At 34.7% G+C, this 23,120-nt stretch overlaps 10 protein-coding genes across 10 annotated transcripts; 5 read left to right on the forward strand and 5 right to left on the reverse strand.

Annotated features, from left to right (window-relative positions):
- Window positions 1-101: 101 nt before the first annotated feature.
- Window positions 102-5,159, forward strand: AC631_02275 (aminophospholipid-translocating P4-type ATPase; the record flags this gene model as incomplete). The annotated part of the gene is made up of 1 exon (XM_015611105.1): window positions 102-5,159. The coding sequence occupies one exon, from the start codon at window positions 102-104 to the stop codon at window positions 5,157-5,159; it is 5,058 nt and encodes a 1,685-aa protein (XP_015468086.1).
- A 146-nt stretch (window positions 5,160-5,305) lies between these two features.
- DAO2 (Dao2p) lies at window positions 5,306-6,388 on the forward strand (the record flags this gene model as incomplete). Its single annotated transcript, XM_015611106.1, has 1 exon — window positions 5,306-6,388. The coding sequence occupies one exon, from the start codon at window positions 5,306-5,308 to the stop codon at window positions 6,386-6,388; it is 1,083 nt and encodes a 360-aa protein (XP_015468087.1).
- Window positions 6,389-6,494: 106 nt separating this feature from the next.
- VTC4 (Vtc4p) lies at window positions 6,495-8,657 on the reverse strand (the record flags this gene model as incomplete). Its single annotated transcript, XM_015611107.1, has 1 exon — window positions 6,495-8,657. One exon carries the CDS (start codon window positions 8,655-8,657, stop codon window positions 6,495-6,497), a length of 2,163 nt encoding a protein of 720 aa, XP_015468088.1.
- A 611-nt stretch (window positions 8,658-9,268) lies between these two features.
- On the forward strand, window positions 9,269-10,531 carry AC631_02278 (uncharacterized protein; the record flags this gene model as incomplete). Its single annotated transcript, XM_015611108.1, has 1 exon — window positions 9,269-10,531. The coding sequence occupies one exon, from the start codon at window positions 9,269-9,271 to the stop codon at window positions 10,529-10,531; it is 1,263 nt and encodes a 420-aa protein (XP_015468089.1).
- A 24-nt stretch (window positions 10,532-10,555) lies between these two features.
- Window positions 10,556-11,572, reverse strand: AC631_02279 (TFIIH complex serine/threonine-protein kinase subunit; the record flags this gene model as incomplete). Its single annotated transcript, XM_015611109.1, has 1 exon — window positions 10,556-11,572. One exon carries the CDS (start codon window positions 11,570-11,572, stop codon window positions 10,556-10,558), a length of 1,017 nt encoding a protein of 338 aa, XP_015468090.1.
- Window positions 11,573-11,853: 281 nt separating this feature from the next.
- On the reverse strand, window positions 11,854-15,264 carry AC631_02280 (uncharacterized protein; the record flags this gene model as incomplete). Its single annotated transcript, XM_015611110.1, has 1 exon — window positions 11,854-15,264. The coding sequence occupies one exon, from the start codon at window positions 15,262-15,264 to the stop codon at window positions 11,854-11,856; it is 3,411 nt and encodes a 1,136-aa protein (XP_015468091.1).
- A 487-nt stretch (window positions 15,265-15,751) lies between these two features.
- On the reverse strand, window positions 15,752-17,335 carry CCT3 (chaperonin-containing T-complex subunit; the record flags this gene model as incomplete). Its single annotated transcript, XM_015611111.1, has 1 exon — window positions 15,752-17,335. One exon carries the CDS (start codon window positions 17,333-17,335, stop codon window positions 15,752-15,754), a length of 1,584 nt encoding a protein of 527 aa, XP_015468092.1.
- Window positions 17,336-17,776: 441 nt separating this feature from the next.
- TIP20 (Tip20p) lies at window positions 17,777-20,098 on the forward strand (the record flags this gene model as incomplete). The annotated part of the gene is made up of 1 exon (XM_015611112.1): window positions 17,777-20,098. The coding sequence occupies one exon, from the start codon at window positions 17,777-17,779 to the stop codon at window positions 20,096-20,098; it is 2,322 nt and encodes a 773-aa protein (XP_015468093.1).
- A 295-nt stretch (window positions 20,099-20,393) lies between these two features.
- DUN1 (serine/threonine protein kinase) lies at window positions 20,394-21,722 on the forward strand (the record flags this gene model as incomplete). Its single annotated transcript, XM_015611113.1, has 1 exon — window positions 20,394-21,722. The coding sequence occupies one exon, from the start codon at window positions 20,394-20,396 to the stop codon at window positions 21,720-21,722; it is 1,329 nt and encodes a 442-aa protein (XP_015468094.1).
- Window positions 21,723-21,750: 28 nt separating this feature from the next.
- On the reverse strand, window positions 21,751-22,890 carry AC631_02284 (uncharacterized protein; the record flags this gene model as incomplete). The annotated part of the gene is made up of 1 exon (XM_015611114.1): window positions 21,751-22,890. The coding sequence occupies one exon, from the start codon at window positions 22,888-22,890 to the stop codon at window positions 21,751-21,753; it is 1,140 nt and encodes a 379-aa protein (XP_015468095.1).
- Window positions 22,891-23,120: the final 230 nt, after the last annotated feature.

Genomic DNA, 23,120 nt, shown 5'->3' on the forward strand with positions numbered 1-23,120 from the left:
GCACGGCTATGCTCGTTTATTAAATTTCAATAATTGTTTATGGCGCTAAAATTCGTATTACTATTGTTCTTACCTAAACTTTACGTATCGCAAGGCTGTTAATGAATCAAACAGGAACCTCTGACAACCTGTCCCTTGATGTGCCTAGAGCTTCTCATGTTAGGAGAAAGAGAGGTCTTTCTTTGAGATCGCAGCTATTCAACAAAACATTGATACAAAGCCAAACACCTAATCAACCAAACCAAGCTTCAAGTTTGAATCCGTTTGCAAGGAATAATGACACACAAGCTCAAAATATAGATCAGCAACAAATACTGAATGAATGGGAGGGTGATTCTCGACAGCCTAATTTAATGGTGGGTAATTCTGGTATTATACCACCTCAGATCAATATTGATGAACCTGCGGAAGATAACGATTTAAAGAATAACACTCCCTATTCTATTCGGCAGCTTCAGTTAAGTAATTCAACGGTACAACTTACTATAAACTCCTCGAGATCTGACGAAGGTCGCAGGTTGCTCCATGAGAAGAGGAAACAAGCAAGACGTAACAGGGTTATAAAGCTTATGGTCAGATTGAAAAACAGGCTATTGGGCATTGATAACTTAAAGCCGACAGGTTATGGGAGGCTTATACCTTTAAGTGTAAACCGTTGCAACTTGAATAGCGACTTTCAAGATGAATTTTATGATGGCCATCACAAATCTTTGATTGATGAGAGAAATGGTGAGCCATATTGTAATAATGTGGTGACGTCGTCTAAGTATAATGCATTTACTTTCTTACCAAAACAATTGAAAGCACAATTTTCAAAAATTGCTAATTGTTATTTTATGGTAGTGGCAATCATGCAAATGATTCCAACATGGTCTACTACTGGTCAATATACTACGATAGTACCTCTATTGATCTTTATGTCGATTTCGATTGCAAGAGAAGGGTATGATGATTGGAAGAGACACCTCAACGATAAGGAGGAAAATAATAAGAGAACGACTGTCGTTAGAGAAGATGAAGATTTAAGTAATTTTGATACCCATTCCATAGCAACCATTATGACAGAAACTTTGCCAGTAAGTAACCCCGAGGGCAATAACATTTTTTTGTCTTCCAGTTCCTCTGCTTCAGATTCAGATTTGACCCCGCTGTATACAAATGTTGATTTATTAAAGAAATATAACTTGAAAGAGCACACAACCAGATGGAAGAACGTTAAAGTAGGAGACATTCTTAAAATCAAGGAAAATGAATGGTTTCCTGCGGATGTAATTCTTTTAGCAACAAGCGAAGAGATACAAGAAGCATATGTTGAAACTATGGCATTGGACGGTGAAACCAACTTGAAATCTAAAAGACCGCATTACGAATTATCGAAGATAATCTCGAAAGTCCCTGGATTAAAAAGCGCCAGAGCATTATTTACTGTTGAAGATCCTAACACTGATTTATACAATTTCGAAGGACAGTTTACTTTGAATGAAGAGAATTTTGCATTGGGACCTGATAATATTGTCTACAGAGGAAGCATTTTAAGAAATACCAAATCAGTGCTAGGAATTGTAACATTCACAGGCGAAGAGACAAAAATAAGAATGAATAACATTAAAAATCCAAGAACAAAAGCCCCTAAATTGCAAAAGAATATTAATTATATCGTGATCTTTATGGTTTGCGTAGTAGTATTGTTATCAGCATTTTCAACTATGGCTCAAAGATTATTATACAAAGAGAACAAACATAAAGCATGGTATTTATATGGGCAAGATGCTGGAGTTGCGCCAACATTAATGGGCTTTATTATTATGTATAATACTTTGATTCCTTTGTCTCTTTACGTTACGATGGAAATAATTAAAGTAATGCAATTATGTTTGGTTCAATATGATATCGATATGTATCATGTTGAAAGCAATACTCCGGCCGATGCCAAAACGGCTACAATTCTAGAAGAACTAGGGCAAGTAAGTTATATTTTTAGTGACAAGACGGGAACTTTGACAGATAATATTATGATTTTTAGGAAATTTAGTGTGTGTGGTGTAAGCTGGTTGCATGACTTAGATGTTAAAGCTGGAATCACAGGTGATGACAGCCAAACCAAAGGAAACGAAACTCATGCGTTACATTCGCCTACAAAGACAAGTTTCCAAACAACTATTAGGGATACTTCGCATACAAATAGGAAGCCTAGTTTTCAATCGGCATTGGAATATCAGCCAAGAAGAAGTACCACATCAATAGCTCGTGATAGTCTAGATATGAAGTCGTTTGAGTCAAATTGGAGATCATCAGCATTTCCAGCTAAATCTCAAAATTTACAAAATTCATTAGCCTTGCTAAGATATATTCAATCTCGCCCACAGACGATATTTGCTAAAAAGGCAAAATTTTTCTTATTAAGTATCGCATTGTGTAACACATGTTTGCCGAAACGAAAAGATACGAACAGAAAAAGCGAGGACTCAAACGATAATTTCTTAGAAGATGAAAATATTAAAGATGAGGATCTTGAATATCAAGCCTCTTCACCCGATGAATTGGCTTTGGTACAGGCTGCTAGAGACTTAGGGTTCGTCGTGTTTAATAGACTGCATAGTCAATTGATCATCAAATTATACCCAAACGGATTCGAAGCAGATCCAGTAATAGAAACATATGAAGTCCTTGACGTAATTGAATTTTCCTCTGCTAGGAAGAGAATGTCTGTTGTTGTTAAATTCCCTGATGGAAGAATCTGTATTATTTGTAAAGGGGCTGATAATATAATCTTGGAAAAATTAAGAAACTCTGAGCTAGCAAAACTGAAAGCGAAGGAAATTTCTCTTAATTCTGCTGATCGTAAAACACAAGAAGCAGACGCTGTATTACAAACGAAATTCTCCAATGAAATTGAGTCGAGGAACTCAATATCCTCGTTAAAGAGAAGCTTGCATATGCGAACCAATACAGAACCTAATGCACTAGCTTCAATTGATAATTATTTGGCCAATAATGAAGAATGTGAAATTGATGATATCGCATCTAAATCTAGGAAATCCTTACATGAGCACCAAGCAAAGAAATATAGTATCGATGTTACAAGCCATGGTGATACAGATATATCACACACAAGAAAAGTTAAAGACTTCAAGCAATTTATTCCTAACGATAAATTGCTTGTCAACGATGAATTTATTTTTGAGAAAACTTTAGAACATATAGAAGAATTCTCAACCGAAGGACTTAGAACATTATTATATGCCTTTAGATGGTTGGATATGAGAGAGTATGAAGACTGGTCCAATGAATATAGCGAGGCAAAGACAGCACTCTCTGACAGGGCCGGCAGAGTAGAAGATGTGGGAGGTCGTATTGAGAACAACTTTGAATTGTGTGGTGCAACAGCTATTGAAGATAAATTACAGAATGGTGTTAGTGAGGCTATTGACAAGCTTCGAAGAGCGGGAATTAAAATGTGGATGCTTACTGGAGATAAAAGAGAGACCGCCATTAACATTGGTTACTCTTGTAGACTAATCAAGGATTATTCTACGGTTGTTATTTTGAGTTCAGAAATAGGGAGAGAGTCATTGTCTCAGCTAGTTAGTTCAACAATCCATGATATACAAGGAGGGAGAATAGCACATTGTGTTGCAGTCGTTGATGGTGCTACTTTAGCTGATATTGAAAATGATACGAATTTAATGACGACTTTTATTGATTTATGTGTGCAAACTGATTCAACTATCTGTTGTCGTGCTTCACCTTCGCAGAAGGCAAGTATGGTGAGTGCTATTCGTAATTTGAAAAAAGATGCTGTAACTTTGGCTATAGGAGATGGTGCAAATGACATAGCCATGATTCAAAGTGCAGACATTGGTGTGGGAATTACTGGAAAGGAAGGATTACAAGCTGCAAGGTCAGCCGATTATGCAATTGCCCAATTTAGGTTTTTGTTAAAATTACTTTTAGTAAACGGCAGGTATAACTATGTTAGGACTGCAAAGTTTGTTTTATGCACTTTTTATAAGGAGTTGTTTTTTTACCTAACCCAAGCAATTTATCAAAGGAATACCCTATTTTCAGGATCATCCATGTATGAAAGCTGGTCCTTATCAATGTTCAATACCTTGTTTACTTCTCTTCCAGTTTTATGTGTTGGTATGTTCGACAAAGATTTGAAACCTGCAACCTTGTTAGCAGTTCCCGAACTTTATGCAAAGGGAAGGTTGTATCAAGCATTCAACTTAAAAGTTTTTATTTCATGGATGGCTTTAGCAACTTTGCAGAGTGTTGGTGTTTCATTCTTAGCATATTATGTCTGGGGGTTTACTGCCCTTCAAGATAACACCACTTTTCCGTTAGGGAATTTAGTTTTCAGTGCATTGATAATTGTTATCAATGCAAAGTGTGAATTGATAGAAATGCAGAATAGACAATGGTTGGCATTTGCAGCGTTTATCATTTCTGTTGGTGGATATGGTCTCTGGAATGTATTGATTATGGCGTTATACCGAACAAAAGATTCAACAATATACTTTGTTGCCTACGGTCTCACGACTTTTGGAAGGGACCAATCATGGTGGGCTTCTTTACTACTTTTGGCCATTATTCCTATACTTTTAGATACCCTATTTAAAGTTTTTAAGTTTATTTTCAATCCTAGTGATGACGAACTATTCAAAATGTTTGAAAAGGATATTGAAATGAGACGATTTTTTGAGGAAGAATCTTACGAGGAATTACAGCAAGGATGGACATTCGTAAAGGAAGAATCAATATGGAAGAGACGTGCAATTCTTATCTGGAAGGCAATTATTCGGAGATTCAGATCGCCAGACCAAATGTTTAATACAGGAGAAATTGAATTAGAAAATATGCCAGTTCATAGAAAAAGAGCCGGAACCGATCCAAACCCGACAGAACTTCCACCTGGTAGCGAGGGGACGGTTATTTATAGCGGTGATACTCAATATCACGAGTCATCAACATTCGATATTTTGCCTAGTGGTAAGAGGGTGAAAACCAATAAAGAGGGTGTCTGGAATAAATTGGGTTCAAAATTGGTATCCAAAAAAAATTCGAACAATGAAAGTGGCATGGCAGATGAAGAAGTCGACGCTATTATCGAGCAGAGGTTAAATGGGTTAAGAAACGAAGAAAGAATTTCTAACTGATTTTAAATTTCGATGGAGTTCATAGAAGGCGCATTATTATAAAAAAACGTATAGCATTTAGGATCATGAGCACCGTAGATTGTAACGAGTATTTAATTTTGACCCTTTACGTTCATTAAAGTCACTTATTTAAGGCAACTTGCAAAATGACAAACTCCATAGAGATAGTTATAGTGGGAGCTGGGGTTGTAGGGTTATCCACTGCATTAGCCGTAAGTGAGAATCTACCAATTCGTCATAAAATTACTATGATTGCAGACCATTTTCCAGATGACTCAGTGTATGAACCTGAATATACCTCACCTTGGGCAGGGGCCCATTTTAGACCGTTCCCAAGTAAAAATGAACACGAAGCAAGAGAATCAAAACTAACGAGGATAACGCAAGCCTATTTTAAGAAATTGGCTAAAACAAATCCAGAATCATCCATAAAATTTGTTAAAGGAATAGAATATATTGAAAAACCAGATTCTTATTACAAAAACCTTTCGAAAGGCTACATGGAAGACATTGAGAACTTTAAGGTATTGGATGAAAGTCAATTACCCGAGGGAGTTAAGTTAGGCACTTCCTATGATACATGGGTGCTCAACTCTCCAATGTATATTCAGTTTTTGCAAAGAAAATTGCGATTTGAATATGACGTCAAGTTTTTGAAAAAGAGATTAAACTCCTTGAAAGAAGTTAACAAATATGTCAAAAATGACCCAATTATAATCAATTGTTCCGGTCGTGGTTTGAAGTATGAAGGTGGCTATGATGAAGATAATTTTCCTATTAGAGGCCAAACTTTATTGGTAAACCCACCGGCTGAGAATCCGTATAAAGATAAGACCATAACTCATCAACTGAGCAATGGATTATGGACTTTTTGTATACCCAGACCATTGAATGGCGGTACAATTGTTGGTGGTACGAAGCAAGTTAATGATCTTACGAATACTCCAAAAGATGAAGATACAAATGAATTAATTCGAAGAGGTAGTAAATTATTCCCGGAATTGATGAAAGAAGATGAGAATGGAGAGAAATATTTTGATATCGTAAAAATTAATGTGGGATTTAGACCAGCTAGAAAAAATGGATTGAATCTAACAACTCAGAGGTATGATAAGAACATTATCATTAATGCTTATGGCGCAGGTGGAATGGGCTACGAATTATCATACGGAATCGGTTTTACAGTTAATCAGAGTTTGAAGAATATTTTAAATAAGTCAAAGCTATAAATGTTTAACCCTTCATTTAATTAATTATACTTTTGTTTATACTTAAATATTGAATGATACAGTAGAGATTAAGGTTGAAATAAATATAAATTAATGGTAAATAAATTCAAGTTTCAAAGAACTTGAAAACAAAAGTTGTAAAGGTAGCAGCTGCAATTAAACCACAAATCATATTAGGCCCAAATTTATCAGCATAATCGACCGGTTTCTTTTCTCTAATCATAAGAACTCTCCAAACATATTTGTAAGTGGAATAGGATAAAACAAATAAGGCACTAATGAAGAAACCGATTGATGCAGTTAAAGAACTCTTTCTACCATAATTAAGTAAGGCCATAGCAGTGGCTCCCAAAATCATACCAATAGATAACCAATGCAAATAGGTTCTTTCAGTCGCAAAATAAACCTTTGGTTCAATTCTTATTGGAATTGCTATCTTCTTATCTTTTGGAATTTTATCGGCAAAAGTCTTATTTAAATCGAAATTAGTGCCTGGTTTAACTGTGAACGATCTATCATCATTAAAATAATGCAAAAATTTACCATACATGTCCGTCAAGAAATTCATGACTGGGCTTTCAGATTCTCTCAAAGCGTAACTCGAAGGTAAAAGTAATGGAGTAGATTCATCCAAATCTTCTTCTAACGGGTTAATATCATTAGAAAAATGGACCGCACCATAACTAGGTGAAAACCCATCATTAACTAATAATTCTTCTTCATCCAATTCACCTCCTGAAGATGAAGACTTAGCTCTCTGTTGATTTTGTCTATTAATACCAAATTCTTGTATCTTTGGCTTTCGTATATCAACATCCATTTGTGGCAACCAAAATGGTAACAAATTCACATAGTCAGGTAATAATGACGCACCCCCATGGATAAACTTGGAGAATTTAGGTACGGCTTCTACAAGGTGACTTGTGACTAAATCTTTAACCCAAGCAGGTGGTTCTTGACCCAATTGAGTTTGCAATTTCACTTCCAAAACTGCATAAGGGAAACGGCAAATATCCTTCTCTTGTAATTGTGGGAATGGATAATCAACACCGATATCAGTCCTTCTCCAGTTGCCGTTAGTTCTATCATGGCCATCAAAATTATCTTCTCTGACCATTGATAATTCAGTATCTAAAGAAATACGAACTCTGGCATCACCTGGTAATTGGAAAGCAGTTCTATTATAAAATGACCTCATAACTGGTCTCATTTTGTCTTTTATAACCCGATATTGAACTTCTTTCGCCAAGTTCTCTAAGTTGTCTATCTCCTTAGTCGACTTCTTTCCGTCCTTTCTCATTTTTTCAAAAGCCTGAGAGGCAGTCAACTTACCCTTTAAGAATTCATTCACTTTCTTCTCCTTTAATACAAATCTGGCCTTGACAGATTTTTCACCGGTCCAATCTTCTCTGTGAGTTTTTCTTTCAACGAAAATTTGCTCCGATTTCATACCCCCATACCATCTCAATCTGATAGCTTCTGCACCTTCGTCTTTTCTTAATCTACCATAATACAAATCCATATTTTTGTTATCGAAGTAGATGGAAGTAATGGCACTGTCTTCAGGTTCGAATTCCTTGTCGGCGTTAAAGACTAAGACAGGTAAATGCTTTAAAATGACTAACTTCAATTCAGTGATATTATCTGGGTGAACCCAATACTTTGTGGTTTGTCTCACGAAGTTTTGTTGGCTGCCCCCAGCAGATGAATCACCCTTTACTGGGTTTCCCCTTGTTCTCACTAAGTCGTACAACTTGGATAACTTAACAATCAAATTATCATAATTATCCTTGTAAAATGGTTTAGCGTTTAATCTAACTTGGAAAATTGGTCTCAACGTGAATTTGGTGGTCTTATCATGTTTTTTCAAGATTTTTTGAAATCCAGTGTAGTTTAATCTGGTAAACTTAGCTAAATCGTGTACATCTGCAATGATATCAGACAATTCGCTTTCCAAATCCTCGAAATCTTGCTCTTGAGGTTGATTTGGATTTTGGGCATTCTGCAATGCTTCTACAACCTCATACACATACTTTTCCAGCTCCTTGATCCTTCTATTAACTTCTGTGTTCTTGACCTTGGTAAAAGAGTAAACCTTATCTAACTCAACTTCAAGTGCCGCTAAGAATTCTTCTTCAAAGTCATTGGTCCACTTGAAATCATTATTTTTCAAATTACTTTTCAACTGATGTTTCAATTCATCGTATGCAATATAGTAGAAACTATAATTCTTAATTAAAGCGTTTCTAAGATGTTCACCAAACTTCATACTTGTCTATCACTTCAATAAACAATTGGTTGAAGCGCTGAAATTTCTCGGTTAAATAGAAACGAACAAGTCAAATAATGCAAAATTTGATTATATATATATATGAATGAAGGAGTCTAATTTTAATTATGTCTAATATATGGCCCACGTGTGTTTCGTTATCAAGCTAATCACGGTAGCCGTACATTTAGGCACGCAGAAGAGTCGAACTCACGTCAAAAAAAAAAAGGTCGTACCCGGATTCGAACCGGGGTTGTCCGGATCAAAACCGAAAGTGATAACCACTACACTATACAACCTTGGATTCATCAGAATGGTTTTTATTGGAATTTATAATCAGTTATAATGGTCATTCTGCACTCATAGCATAACAATAGAACTAGTGTTTTAGTGTTTCATTGATTAGACATATCACATACTGCGAGATCGAAGTAAATATAATAACTCAATGGCTTGACCGGCCGGGTCAAAATGTGGCGATAACGGTGTCGTCATAATCATGAAAAATTCTAAATAAATATATGCACACTCTATCAAAAGATGTAACAATAAAGAAATAGCCCGAGATCTTGATTCGAAAAATTTTGAAGTAGGATTGGTATTTTTCAGGTATGTTGAAGAGTTGCACGAGACATGTTACTCAATTTGTGGGTAGAATAGGTAGAAATCAAATAAAGGAATTCCACAGTAGTGGGATTAGGACATCTGATTTCTCTCATGTTGTCATAGGAGGTGGGGTCGTAGGAACAGCCGTGGGGTCTGAATTGCAGGCTATAGAAGGCAACAATGTCCTTTTGGTTGAGCAGCACCAAAGTTTAGGTACAGAAACTACATCTAGAAACTCAGAAGTGATTCATGCAGGGCTTTATTTCCCCAAGGGCAGCTTGAAGGCCGAGTTGTGCATCAAAGGTAAAAACAAGCTATACGAAGCTTATGAGACAGGGAAGTTTAATTCGGTTCAGGTTCCTTTATCAAAGTGTGGGAAATGGGTCGTAGCGCAAGATGAGGCAGAAGGCGAATATTTAGAAAAGTTGCAGCAAAATGCAAAAGAACTAGAAGTTCCAACTGAATTGATTTCACCTGAATCGGCAAAGAAAAAATTTCCATTAATAAGGGCTAGTGCAGGGATCCTTGAATCACCAACTACGGGTATTATATCTGCCCATGACTTGGTATTGTATTTCCAAACTCAATTTGAGAATAATGAGGGAACCATTGGTCTTAATACACAATTAATCGACATAGAATATAACAGATCTATCCCAAATTATTGTCTCAGATTGAAAGAAAAGGAGTCTGGAAGTGAATTTGAAGTTACTACTGATAACTTAGTTAATTCTGCAGGACTTTATGCTCAAGAAGTTTCCAATTTATTATTGCCTGAAGATAGGCAACTAAACAGCTACTTTGCTAAAGGGACCTATTATGGCTACCAACCAGCAACCCCAATAAAATCAAGCAAAATCACTGAAAAATTGATATATCCATGTCCAAATCCTAATGCCTCTTCGTTAGGAACTCATTTGACATTTGATTTAGGTGGACAGTTGAGATTTGGTCCTGATTTGGAATGGCTTGACATAAAGAGTGCTTCCGAAATAGACTATTCAGCAACTTCTAAAAACATTAATGAGGCAGTAAAAGCTATTAGGCAGTATTTTCCTAGTATTGAAATAGGTGATATACAGCCTACCTACACTGGAGTTAGGCCTAAGATCGTTTCTAAGACAGAGAACTATCGAAGATTTTCTGATTTCATTATTCGAGAAGAAGATGATTTTCCTGGATTTGTCAATTTATTGGGAATTGAGAGTCCTGGTTTAACATCATCCTGGGCTATAGCTGAATATGTTAAAAATATTTATTATAAATAATAATAGAGATACATTCTATAACTACTATATTTTCCTTTTCTTATTTTCAGGTTCTGAATCTTCCTCTTTACCGTTACTTTTCTTAGGTAACTGCAGTGGGTCCGTTGCTCTTGGGAATTCAAGAAAGTACTCATGCAACAACGCTTGCGTCAGGTCACATCTTCTGTTAGGATCCAATTGAGTCATAAGAATTAGCAAGTCCAAAGCTTTTTCTGTGGCAGCACTAAATCTATTTCTTAATTCTTGTCTTGATGGGGGTGGGTAAATATGTAAAGCATTGTATAATGGCAAATTAGAAACGTTCGGCCATATTTGTTCTGTAGGTGTACCTAAAGCTCTGAAAGTTACGTCTATTTGATCAATATCATCTTTTCCTGGTAAGTATGGAGTACGCAACATTAGTTCTGCAAATATTATTCCTATAGACCAAATGTCAACTGCAACTGTGTAATGCCTAGCACCAAACAATAATTCTGGTGCTCTATACCATCTAGTAACAACATTCGACGTTAGTAATTCGTCTGCATTTCCCAACGATCTTGCCAACCCAAAATCTGCTATCTTTAATTCACCATCTGGTGCTAATAACAAATTATTCGGTTTTAAATCTCGATGTAATATAAAGTTTCTATGACAATGATGAATACCTCTTAAAGTCATTAGTAACCATGATTTTATATCAGATGGTTTGAATACAATAGATGTATCTTTTATTAATACTTCTAAATCACAAGGCAAAAATTCTAACACCAAGTTGAGGTTATTTGTTGTCAGGAACACATCTACCAATTCTATCACATTAGGGTGTCTTAATTCTTGTAAGTATTTTACTTCCCTTATAGCAGACATATCAAGACCATCCTTAAATAGCCCTGTCTTTATTTCTTTTATTGCAATTTTACGTTTAGTAGATATTTGATTACCCAAATAAACAACCGCATAGGTACCTTCACCAACCTTGCGGTCTTTCGAGTAGTTTAAAGGAACAATAGAAGGAGATGACACACTTGTCTTCGCCGTTGTAGCTACTTTCGATGCCATTATACTTAAATTAAAAGCATTTGTAGGCTAACTATAAGTGAAAAGAGTTGATATATACTTTTGAAATTATCACGTGATGTAATCGATACAGTTAATGCAAAAAACATGTATAAAGTATAAAAATCAATTTAAAAAAAAACATAAAAAGGGGTTCAAGGCGCTTGATATATGCAAAAATTATGTTATTAATAATCAAGCAATGATGTGAATAAAGTTCACCATAAAACAGACTGAATAAATGGAATAAATTTAAGGTATGTAAAAATAACAAATGCAGGAAATCAATTAGTTACAGTGCCCATTACACAATCCCATTGGGCAAAGACGTACCAGCTGTTCCCACTATCACCTATGACTAGTCCCCTATAGAGACCAACTTCTTGACACTTTACATTGCTTTCATAAGCTCCAAATGGTTTTGTAGGATCAGATTTGTTTAACTTGAAGTACTTACCGGAAGGAGATTCGATGACAATCTTAAAATCTTGATTTACCAAGTTGCTAAGACTGTTGATTCCTCCTGATGGATATTGCCAAATTTCGAAATTATAAGCATTCTTTACAACAATTTTGCTTGTTTGAGGTTGTTTAATATATAGATCGTTATTCTGGCTCTGAACAGTAGGATACCTTGGCACAAATTTACTTGGTTTATAAATGCCTGTGTGATATAATGGAATAACAATGGATAACTCGTGAACATTATCGAAATGCTTTTGTAAACCTTTTTCCCCAGCGAATATTTGCAACACACCAATTGATTCTTTTTCGGGTAAAAGGGCCTTGATCTTAGCAATTCTCTTAGAGTTAGACCAGAATATCTGGCATAAACTTAACTCATTGGTCGTAACCTTTGCAGTTTTGACCAAGGTAAATAGTTCAACATCGGATGGAACTTCTAATTCTAGCTCGAAAAATTCTAGGTCCTTTAGTCTTGTTAAGGCATTATTGAAGTTCCTATAACGTAATCTGTTCTTATAAAAACCAGAATAGTTCCTTGGCAAGTAAAATGCAATACTCTGGTCAATTGGTGGAACCACATGCTGTAAATCAATAATAGATGGTATGTGTGTAGATACTAAATTTAATGGTTCAGTCATGAAATAATACTCGTTAAACCCTTTCCCATCTTCACGAATATTACAGACAGATCCATTTTGAAAACAATAGATATCTATAATATGAAATTGGTTATCGATTAAAATTGATAACCAACAATGATTGACGACGTATTGTTCATTATGATAAAATTCATTAGGCTTTTTCCAAAAACCTAACACAATTTCAGATGGAATTCTCAACGCATCGAGAAGCTTTTTGAATATGTAGTTCAACTGATAAACTGAAGCTTCACCTTTATACAAGACTTTATTTAACTTGGGTTTAATTTGCAGAATTTTACCAGGCTCCTCAATAATGTGAAACTTACATAAATGAAGTAGTAAGCATCTAACCTGATTAAGCTTTGATGAATTAAATTTAACACTGATATCAGATATTAATTCATTAAGGTCGCTTGATATTTCATATTTTTCTATGAAAGAATCAATCTTTTTGAATGGAATATCTGAAATGTCAAGACTGGATGGAGAATCCATATCTCCGATTGTTTCGTTCGTATTAATCTCAGATATATAGTCTAATGGCTTAACAATCAATGATCCCTCTTCTCTAACAATTCTTCGTGTTCTTAATTGTTTATCTTGGGAAGTTAACGAATTCATTCTATTCAAATCCATTTTCAAGGTCGCCCAATCAATCGACTCTTCGTTTTGAAACCTTTGTTCTATAGGATTCATAATCTCGTCTTCCTTTCGTTTTTGCAAGAATTTTTTGAAAATGTTTGGATGTCTTGACTTTTTATCTTGAAATATGGAATCTATTAGTTGCTTGTTATTAATATCCTTTAGTTCCCCATTAAGTTCAACATTGTTTTCATCATCATTATTATCGTGGATAGATAAATTCTTCATTTTTAATTCTTGTTGATACCGCAACTCTTTATCATACTTATGCCTAATAAAGGACCCTGCACTAGTGGCACTTAATTCAGACAAGTTCAAAACATCACTTTGTAAAGATTTAGTCGAGTTTTTTAACTCTTCATGGTGTAATTGTGACAATCTAAGCATTTCCTCGTCACTTAACTGAATTCTGTTTTGACTATTTCCTGAAAATCTAAAATCGTCTGCATCGTAAGGAACATTCCTGACATAACTATCTCTCATTTGACTTTGTTGCATACCTCTCTCTTCATTCGGTTGTGAAATATGGTACGATTCTTGTACCGGTTTTCTTGATTTAACATATTTAGGAGGTGGTGGTGGAGGTGGCGACCCAAATTCTTCATCCTCGTCCTCTTTATCATATTCATCAACTAAACCTTCATCAGTATTAAGTTTTGTTAGCTTTCTACCCAAGTCATCTTTAGATTGATAGTTCTTTTTTGATGATAATAAATCTTCGCTCACATAGCTAGAAGTCATTGAATTATCATAAACCCCATCACCTTGTATAGCTTTTGAGCGATAAGGAGAACCTTTCACATTTGGGTAAGAATTTTTTTTCATTTGCTGTTGTTTGGACTTTTCCAATTCTTTCAATTGTTGTAATTCTAATTCCAATTGCTGCCTCTTATATGCGATTTCATCATAATTGTCCTCAACCGAAATATTAGCCTTTTGAGGTGTTTCATAGCAATCTTCAACATATTTATTTTGAACATATTTTTGAGGTTTTGGAGATACTTCCGGTGAGAAACTTTCAATCGTATGATTATTGAACAATTGAAGATTATTCTTACCATTTTTCGGAGATATAAATTTACCATTCTGTGGACTTTCCTTACTTACTAATGCCAGACTTGAAAAGTTACCGCCGTTCAAAACAGGAGCGGGTGTTTGAAAAACCTGCGACTGTGGCCTAGGCTTGAATTGTTTCACTCTAGGCTTCGATGAGGGTGATGTGTGATAAATGTCTGGTGAGATTGCAATTGAATTCCTATAGTTGTCTTGCAGTTCCAATTGTTGAATCTTTTTAATATGATAGTGTTGCTGTTGCTGTAATATTTTAAATTTTTCTATTTCTTTTTCTCTTTGCAACACTAAATCTTCTTGGGAATGGCTAGAATGCATATGTTTATTCTTTGGATGATTTGTATATGACATTAATTTCGAAGACGATCTGCTCTTTCTAGGATTAGGGTTACTACTTCTTAAATTTCCATTACCAAACTCAATAGTATCATAACTGCTGTTATAATGATAATTATTTTCGTCGTCATAGTCATACGACATGTCTGCTTTTGTAACACATTGTGATCTGTTTGGCAGATATCTTGCAGAATAATTAGCTTTTACAGGAGTATTACTTTTGCTTGATCTATATCTCACGTCGTATTCATGGTCCTGTATGGGTGTCTTCTGCTTCAATGGGGTGTTCGGTTTTGTAGGGGTATTAACAAGAGATGTAGAAGACGAATTGTGTCCCAATTTGTCCTCTATGATCTCCACATACGCTTTAGGGAATATACCCTCAGCACCGTTTCTTCTCAATTTCCCATTCCACCAACTATCATCTACGACTGAGTAAACTTCGACAATTTCATTTTCAATGAATCCCAAGTCCCCGTCTTCTTCACCAGCCCATGAGATCTTGGTTTTAACCTTAAACGGTAAGGGTGGAATAGACATCAACGGCTATTATTGGTATTGTATGTTTGATGAAACTTAAAGATATGCAGACTGTGAAAGTTGTGATTTGCTTTTACAGTTACTATGGTTTACCAGTAGTATTTCTTCAAGTCTAAAATGAATGCTGTGATGCCTGCAATAATAAATATAATTAAACCACTTTCCCTTAGAGCTAACACTTTTTTTTACTGAAGAAAGCCTCGTCCAAAAATGTGTTACAGTTCTATACTTATGCGGCTAGAAATGATTTACTAAAGGATGAATATTTCTATATTTGCTAGCGAACTAAACCTGCTAGACGTTTGAATCATACTGCATGCCAAATTAGGAAATATGTAAACATCGACGATTTCTAGAAGGATTTATTTCACGTGATTTATTTATATTCATTTGGATATAGAGTGTTGCATTAAAGACTATAGGATATAACTACAATAATTTTATATAATATTAGAAGAGAAACAATGTAGATAGTCTAGTAAATTTTCTATTGTTGTTGGCGAACTCCACTAACGATATCATCAACCCTCAATAATAAACAAGCACTTTCAATACCAGTTTTGATAGATTGTTGCTTGATAACTTCCGGTTCCCAGATACCGTAATCGTTCATATCGACAACCTTACCTAAATCACCATCAATACCAAATGTGTGTTCACCCTTGGCGTGTTTAGCTCTTAATTGTGATAAGATTCTGATAGGATTGGCACCACAGTTTTGGATTAAAGTTCTTGGAATAACCTCAAAAGCGTCAGCGACGGCCTGATAAGGCCATTGAGCAACTCCCTCAATCTTCTTTGCTTTTTCGGACAATTTAACACTCACAGCCATTTCTGTTGCACCACCACCTGGAGACAACGAAGGCTCGAACATCACATTTCTGGCAACCGCCATAGCATCATGCAAGTTTCTTTCAATTTCGTTCAAAATATCCTTCGATGGACCTCTTAATAAAATGGTACAGGCTTGAGGATCTTTACATTTGACCAAGTATGTGAAGTACTCATCACCGATTAATTCGACATTGAATAAACCACATCTAGTACCAACATCTGATTCCTTCAAGTCTTCGATTCTATTAACAATTGTAGCACCACAAGCACGGGCAATTCTATTATTATCAGATTTTTTAACTCTTCTTAATGCAGTAACCCCACCCTTTAATAAATAGTGTTGGGCCAAATCACTTACACCCTTTTCAGTCAACACCAAATCTGGCTTGAGTTGTAATAATTGATCACAGATGAGCTTGACTTGTTCTTCTTCAATCTGCAAAATTCTATTCCAGTCTTCTTCCTTTGTAATTTCGATATTAGTTTGTGATTCACCCTTTTTGTATTCTAATGGACAATCCAATAATATAATTCTTGGGTTTTCGATACGTCTTTTCATCTTTGGGTGGGTGACATCTTTATTCAATAAAATACCATCTAACACCTCACTATCGGTGACTTCTCCACCTGGTAACTTTTCAATTCTGACATATCTCTTGGTATCAATTTCTTTGTAATCACCCTTTTGAACACGCACAGTTTTCACTGCCTTCAACGATAATTCACACATTTTCTGTGACCATTGGTTAACGTACTTGGTTCCGATTGATGCTCTGATCAACTTAATCATTGCCTCTTCGTTTTCGATATCAACTGGGACAGACACGCTGTGAATGATTTCTAAGGCATCGCTCAACGCCTGTTTCAAAGCCTGGATAATGATCACTGGATGTATGTTCTTCTCAATATATGGAAAGGTTTGTGCTAAGATTTCTCCCGCTAAAATAATAACAGTTGTAGTACCATCTCCTACTTCTTCATCTTGTGTTCTACTTAATTCAATCATTGATTTTGCGGCTGGATGGGACACATCAATTTCTCTTAAAATAGCATGACCATCATTAGTTAAGACTATACCTCCCATAGGGTCTAATAACATTTTCAACATTGCTTTTGGTCCTAAGCATGTTCTAATAATGTCAGCAACCGCTTTGGCGGCGGTAATATTAGAGATTTGTGCTTGACGTCCAGTTTCTCTCTTTGTGGACGCATTCATATATACAACAGGGGCCTGCATCTTTGATTAATTTTCTTATGCTGTCCTATTCTCTTGATTCACTGCTATGCTGTCAATTATCGAAGAATACTTTGCTAACTATTGATTGATTTGAAAAGTACCGTCGCCGTTAATTTTTTTACTCGCGGTTTGGTTTGGATTATGTAATCACATTGAATTTACCACTATAAAGCATTGAAGTACATATATATCAACATTACGGGAAGCAATTGGATTGCAAATAGGGTGATATGCTTTGATGTTGATCCCCTATTAGGATGGTAAATCTTTTGTGATTTTTTATTAGTAGAATAACTAGAAATATGAATTATAGTACTGAACATGTAAATATTTGTATATAAACTGTAAATGTTTGATGTATTTAACCACTGTACCTAAAGCTTCCATCATATTTATACCATTAAGCAGCGGCTATTGAGAAACACGGACGATATGGAGTATATGAATGCTAATTTTACTTCTATTAGAGATTTGGAGAATATTGATGATAAGATTAGCGAACTTGAAAGTCTTAAGTTGAAGATAAATGAGGCAGTAAGAGCCAAAGTATCAGACGACTCAAGATCAGGCTCGATTGTGTCCACAAGATATGAAGAAGAGAAGAACAAAAGAGTAGAGGAGGTGTTGGAAGGACTAAACTTGTTATTAACTAAACCGGATGACGAAGCATTGGCACAAATAGGCGAATTAAGTGAACAATATGGAAATCTAGCAGTGTTTGATAATGCCCGTCAGTTATATAAGAGGAAACTGGAATTGAAACATGGGATGGCATTTTTGCAAAAGGCTAAACTATTGGAGACAGAAATTGAAAGTCTTGTGATAGAAGACTTGTCCAAGGTACTACAGGCTAAGGATGGTCTCCAATCACTTGCCAGCGAACATGAGACTATACCTATTAATGTCAAAGTGGTCGAACAATTATCTGAAGCGTTAGATAAGAAAATTGATGATTTTAGAAAGAATCTTGAAGACGAATTCAAAAATTCGCTTGAAGAGATTAAATGGTTGGCGCCTAAATTCGAGAAACATCCAATACCACAAGCAAAAGTGGCGTCAATACATACATATATGTCTAAATTATTTGAGCTACAAGCAATTAATAACACACCTGAATATCCTGAAACATGGTGGGCAGTTGATATACTTTTAGAACCGATCATTGTACGTTTTAATTATCATTTCAATACAGCCAACAAAGAAACAAACAAGCTCTCTAAACCCGAATGGGCTCTTAGTTTCATAGAGAACTTCCTTTCAGAGAACATGCTGTACTTGAAATTGGCTATAGGGGATACAATCAAACCATTTCCTAGAATTATTGACTATGAAATTATCAATACATTATTGAATCCAGTAAGGGAAAAAATGTTCAACATGATTGACTCTATAAATGAAAACATTGCAAAATTAGAGGAGCAAAAGGAAAATAGAGAAAAGAGTGGTAGGATTTTATCGCATTTAATTTTTGAATTATCATCCTTTGACCAGAGACTTAGGAATGTTTACAAATTCAACCCATACGTGAAAGACATTGCCATCGCACCCTCGAAAAAATGGATGGGCTTAACCGGCGACATATTATTGCATGGAGATAATGAAGATTTGGCTGCTCTGAATTGGTTGAATTTTGAATTCGAATTAGCCACGGGGAGATTCAATACTGAAATTATTCAGTCAGAAAAAGCATTCAAAATAGATTTTGATTATCAAGCTTCACAAGAATCTAAGACGTTTCACGAAAGACTTCTCAAACCAACGTATTCAGCTTATAATTTAACAAAACTTTTTAACAATTTAACGAGTCATCACAAAACTTTAAACATTGTTAAGTATCAACTAAAATATGTTTCAAATATTCAATTAAAACTAATTGATTTATACCATGATAAATTGAAACAGCTATTGCGTAGCTTTAATGATTCTTTTAACCTGAAGCTAGTATTAAACTTTATCCCAGGTGGATTAGGTAATGACAATAACACAAGTGCAGACTCTAATAATACGAAAAACGGATTGAAAGGTTTAGAAATTTTAACTGAATTATACTGCCTGACGAAATTTATAAGCAATCATTTAGAACAATGGAGTGAGGAGCTTGTCTTTATTCAACTTTGGAATTCTTATAAATCCATCAGTAATAAGACCCATGCATTTGACCTGACAATATTTGATAATTCCATGAGTGATTTCCAGACACTTTTATCAAAGATTTTGAACAATTATGAACAATTCTTTAGAAAAGAAATTAAAAATTCGTTAAAGAGCTATGTTAATTCCAGCCAGTGGGATATTAGCGCCAGTAATAATCTCGAAGCTTCTTCCGATCTTTCATTGCTAGTTAATAACCTTCCGATATATATGAGCTACCTAGAAAAATGCCTATCAGATTTGGATTACTACTTGATCACCAATATGATAGTCACATTATTATGTGTGGTTTTGCGTGAATTCATTATTACAAATAATCAATTTAGTGCTACGGGCATTAAACAATTGAAGATTGATTTTGAGTTTATTATAAGCCAATTAAAGCACTCTTTACTTTTGTTGCTGTCATTGAACGATTATTCAAATATTAACAATACAGAGTACCTAAAAGTAAATGAGTCAATAGAGTTTTTGCTAAAGATTGATTCTCAAACTGCAAAATTATACAAAAATCATTATGATAAGATACCAGAATTAAGGTCGAAGTTTGATGGTGAATTGAAACATTTATCCAATCATGAAATAAATGATTTGGTTTTTCGTATTTTATAGATCTGTCAGAAATAGAACATTTTATTTTTAATGTATTCAGTAGGCAGATTACAAGATCGCGTAACATAACAGAGTGAAAAATTGTAAACAAAATCAATTACAGTATATAACAACAATGTCGTTATCTCGAAAACGAGTAAGTAATTGGATTAAGGAAACAGTTTAATAGGATAATCTCTAACTTATTTAGCAAAATGGTTATATTTCTGACGAAGGTTTGTCTGGACTTAAAAGACAAGCATTCGGTTATAAACCTATAGCAAGGTTATATAATGTTAAACCTGGCCAGCAGCATATGAGTATTCCTAGAAAAACAGAAGATGTCTTTATTGGAAGAAGTAGTTCATGTGATGTTAGGATTAATGGGAATGATGTTTCTTCCAAGCATTGTAAATTGACATTGACTATAAACAATAATCGAGAATATTTATGCATAAATGACCTAAGTTCAAACGGTACCTATTTGAATGATGAAATCATAGGAAAAGATTCCTCTATACTACTAAGAAGTGGAGACAAACTAGATTTTGCAAAGACGGGAGGATCATATATATTTCGGTACATTTTTGATATTAAAAATACGACAGCACAACAATCAAAGTCATTTTTTGATGATTATATACTAGGTGAACAACTAGGTTCAGGGCATTATGCTGTAGTTAAAGAAGCTACGGATAGATCTACGGGAGATGTAGTAGCTGTCAAAATTTTCCACCCTAACAAAACTAGTGGTCAAGGAAACGAGAACGATGATGCTAAACTTCAACAAGAGATGAGCTTATTATTGTCTATAAATCATCCAAACATAGTAAGATTTATATCTCATTATGTGGAACCGATTAATCAATACTCGGTAACATCGTACTTAGTGTTAGAAAAAATGAATAATGGAGAATTATTTCAAAGAATTATAAATAAACTGAAATTAAGACAAGACGAAACGAAAGCTATTTTCAAGCAACTTCTATCAGGATTAAGATACTTGCATGAAAATAGTATTATCCATAGAGATATAAAACCAGAGAATATACTTCTTGATATTACACCAAGAACATCAAAGCATCAACAGAAAACAGGGCCATGGGATGATAATGAATATGACATAAAGGTTAAAATAGCTGATTTTGGACTTGCAAAATTTATTGGTGAACTAAAATTCACGAACACGTTGTGTGGAACTCCAGCATACGTTGCACCAGAGATATTGAGCAATAAGAGAAACTATTCCACGAAAGTAGACTTATGGCTGAGTGGAGTCTTATTATATGTATGCCTTTGTGGATTTCCTCCATTTAGCGATGAATTGGGGCCACCAAATATGCGGGAACAAATACTAACCGGTAAATATGCATTTTTTTCACCTTATTGGGATGATATCAACGATTCCGTATTGCACTTGATCAGTTCATTATTAGTGGTTGATCCAAATGAAAGATTCGATGTCGTTCAAACTTGTGAGCACTATTGGTTTAACGAGCAAGATGGTACCTGTGACCAGATGGCAAGTAATGACGAAAGTGTGCAAAGAACTCCAGTGAGGTCTAATAGTCTGCCACTTAGTTTAAGAGATAAATACAATTCTGAAATTATGAGCGACACTAACCAAAAATCTTCGATTACGTGAAATTATGTACAAGTATATAGAAAGAGGTTTATAAATGGTAACTAGGTAATGACTTTATAGATCCACTTCTAGTAGTAAAGAATAAATTTAAAAGTGATTCATTTGTTTCCATGGCTTTTTGCATATCCTTAGGAATATTCTTTCTATTTCTAGCTGCATTTATCTTGTTATGGACCGCAACTAAGTTTCTATATATTCCGTCCGCTTGAACGAGATTCTCCAAATTAATGAAACAATCAAACTGACCTATCATACAAGATAAATCATTACTACTCTCTACTCCAAGCTTAAACCATTCAAGACTTTTAGAGTAGTTTTTAAAAATATTCATTTCCAAAAAGCCTAGTGATGGGAAACTCTCTTTCAATCCTTTACTGGCTGATATCTCCAAATGATATTTTGATAAAATTGGATCCGTCATAGAATATAACTGACCTAAGTAATAATGTGCTTGAATAGTGTACTTGTCCAATTCACCAAATTTAATACTCTTTTTCAAGTATAATTCAGCTTTTGTTAAATCGGGTCTAGGTTTCAAATAATTGAAGTAATAAATACCTAGGTTTGCATAAACTTGACTTGCTAATATTGTATTCAGCTCTAGCTCAATAAACTGCAACCAGTAAACCTCTGCCTGATTATGGTAGCCTTTCTTGAAGGCTAGGTCCCCAGCCATCTTGAAAACTAATGGATGCTTCAATTTGGTTAAATTATCAATCAAAGTATTGGCATACTTATAATCTTCTTTCGAAGTTTCCTTATTTTCAATGGATTCAAATGCTAATATAGTTATAGCATCGTTATTACCAAGTTCTGCAGCTTGTTCAACTAATTCGTTCTCAAGCAGTACCAAATTCTTATTTATTGAATTGGTGGTTGATCTTATGGAAGCAAGTATTTGTTTACATAGCATTAAATCATTACTCTTGACGTATTTTGGTAAAATAATATTTTCCGGTGTTTCAATATTTGAATACACAGAATCCAATATAGGTATAACTTTCTTATATGATAGTCTACTATCATTGTCGAAAAGAATCTTGTTTATAGTTCTTTTTCCAGGTAAGAGACTTAATAATTCAGGTCTATTTTGCGTTGAGCTCGAATTCCAGCGTATTTTCAGAGCTGTTGTTAGCCCCTTAGACCTACAACCCAAATTTCTAATCATAAACACTTCTACAAGCATATAAAATGCAAGCTTCAAGAGTCTGATTATTCAATTTTTAATACATGTATCACGTGATGTATTCTTTTGTATACAGCTGCAAAAACGTTATAATGTTTATATCTATAGTAGAATTATAACGCAACAAAGGGATATATATGACTTAAATTAAATGAATAGAGAAGAATAATATTCAATATTTTCAGATACTTCTTTTCTTTCTAAGTACCTAA

The sequence above is a fragment of the Debaryomyces fabryi genome (genome assembly GCF_001447935.2).
Source record: "Debaryomyces fabryi strain CBS 789 chromosome Unknown contig00038, whole genome shotgun sequence".
Classification (NCBI taxonomy): domain Eukaryota; kingdom Fungi; phylum Ascomycota; class Pichiomycetes; order Serinales; family Debaryomycetaceae; genus Debaryomyces; species Debaryomyces fabryi.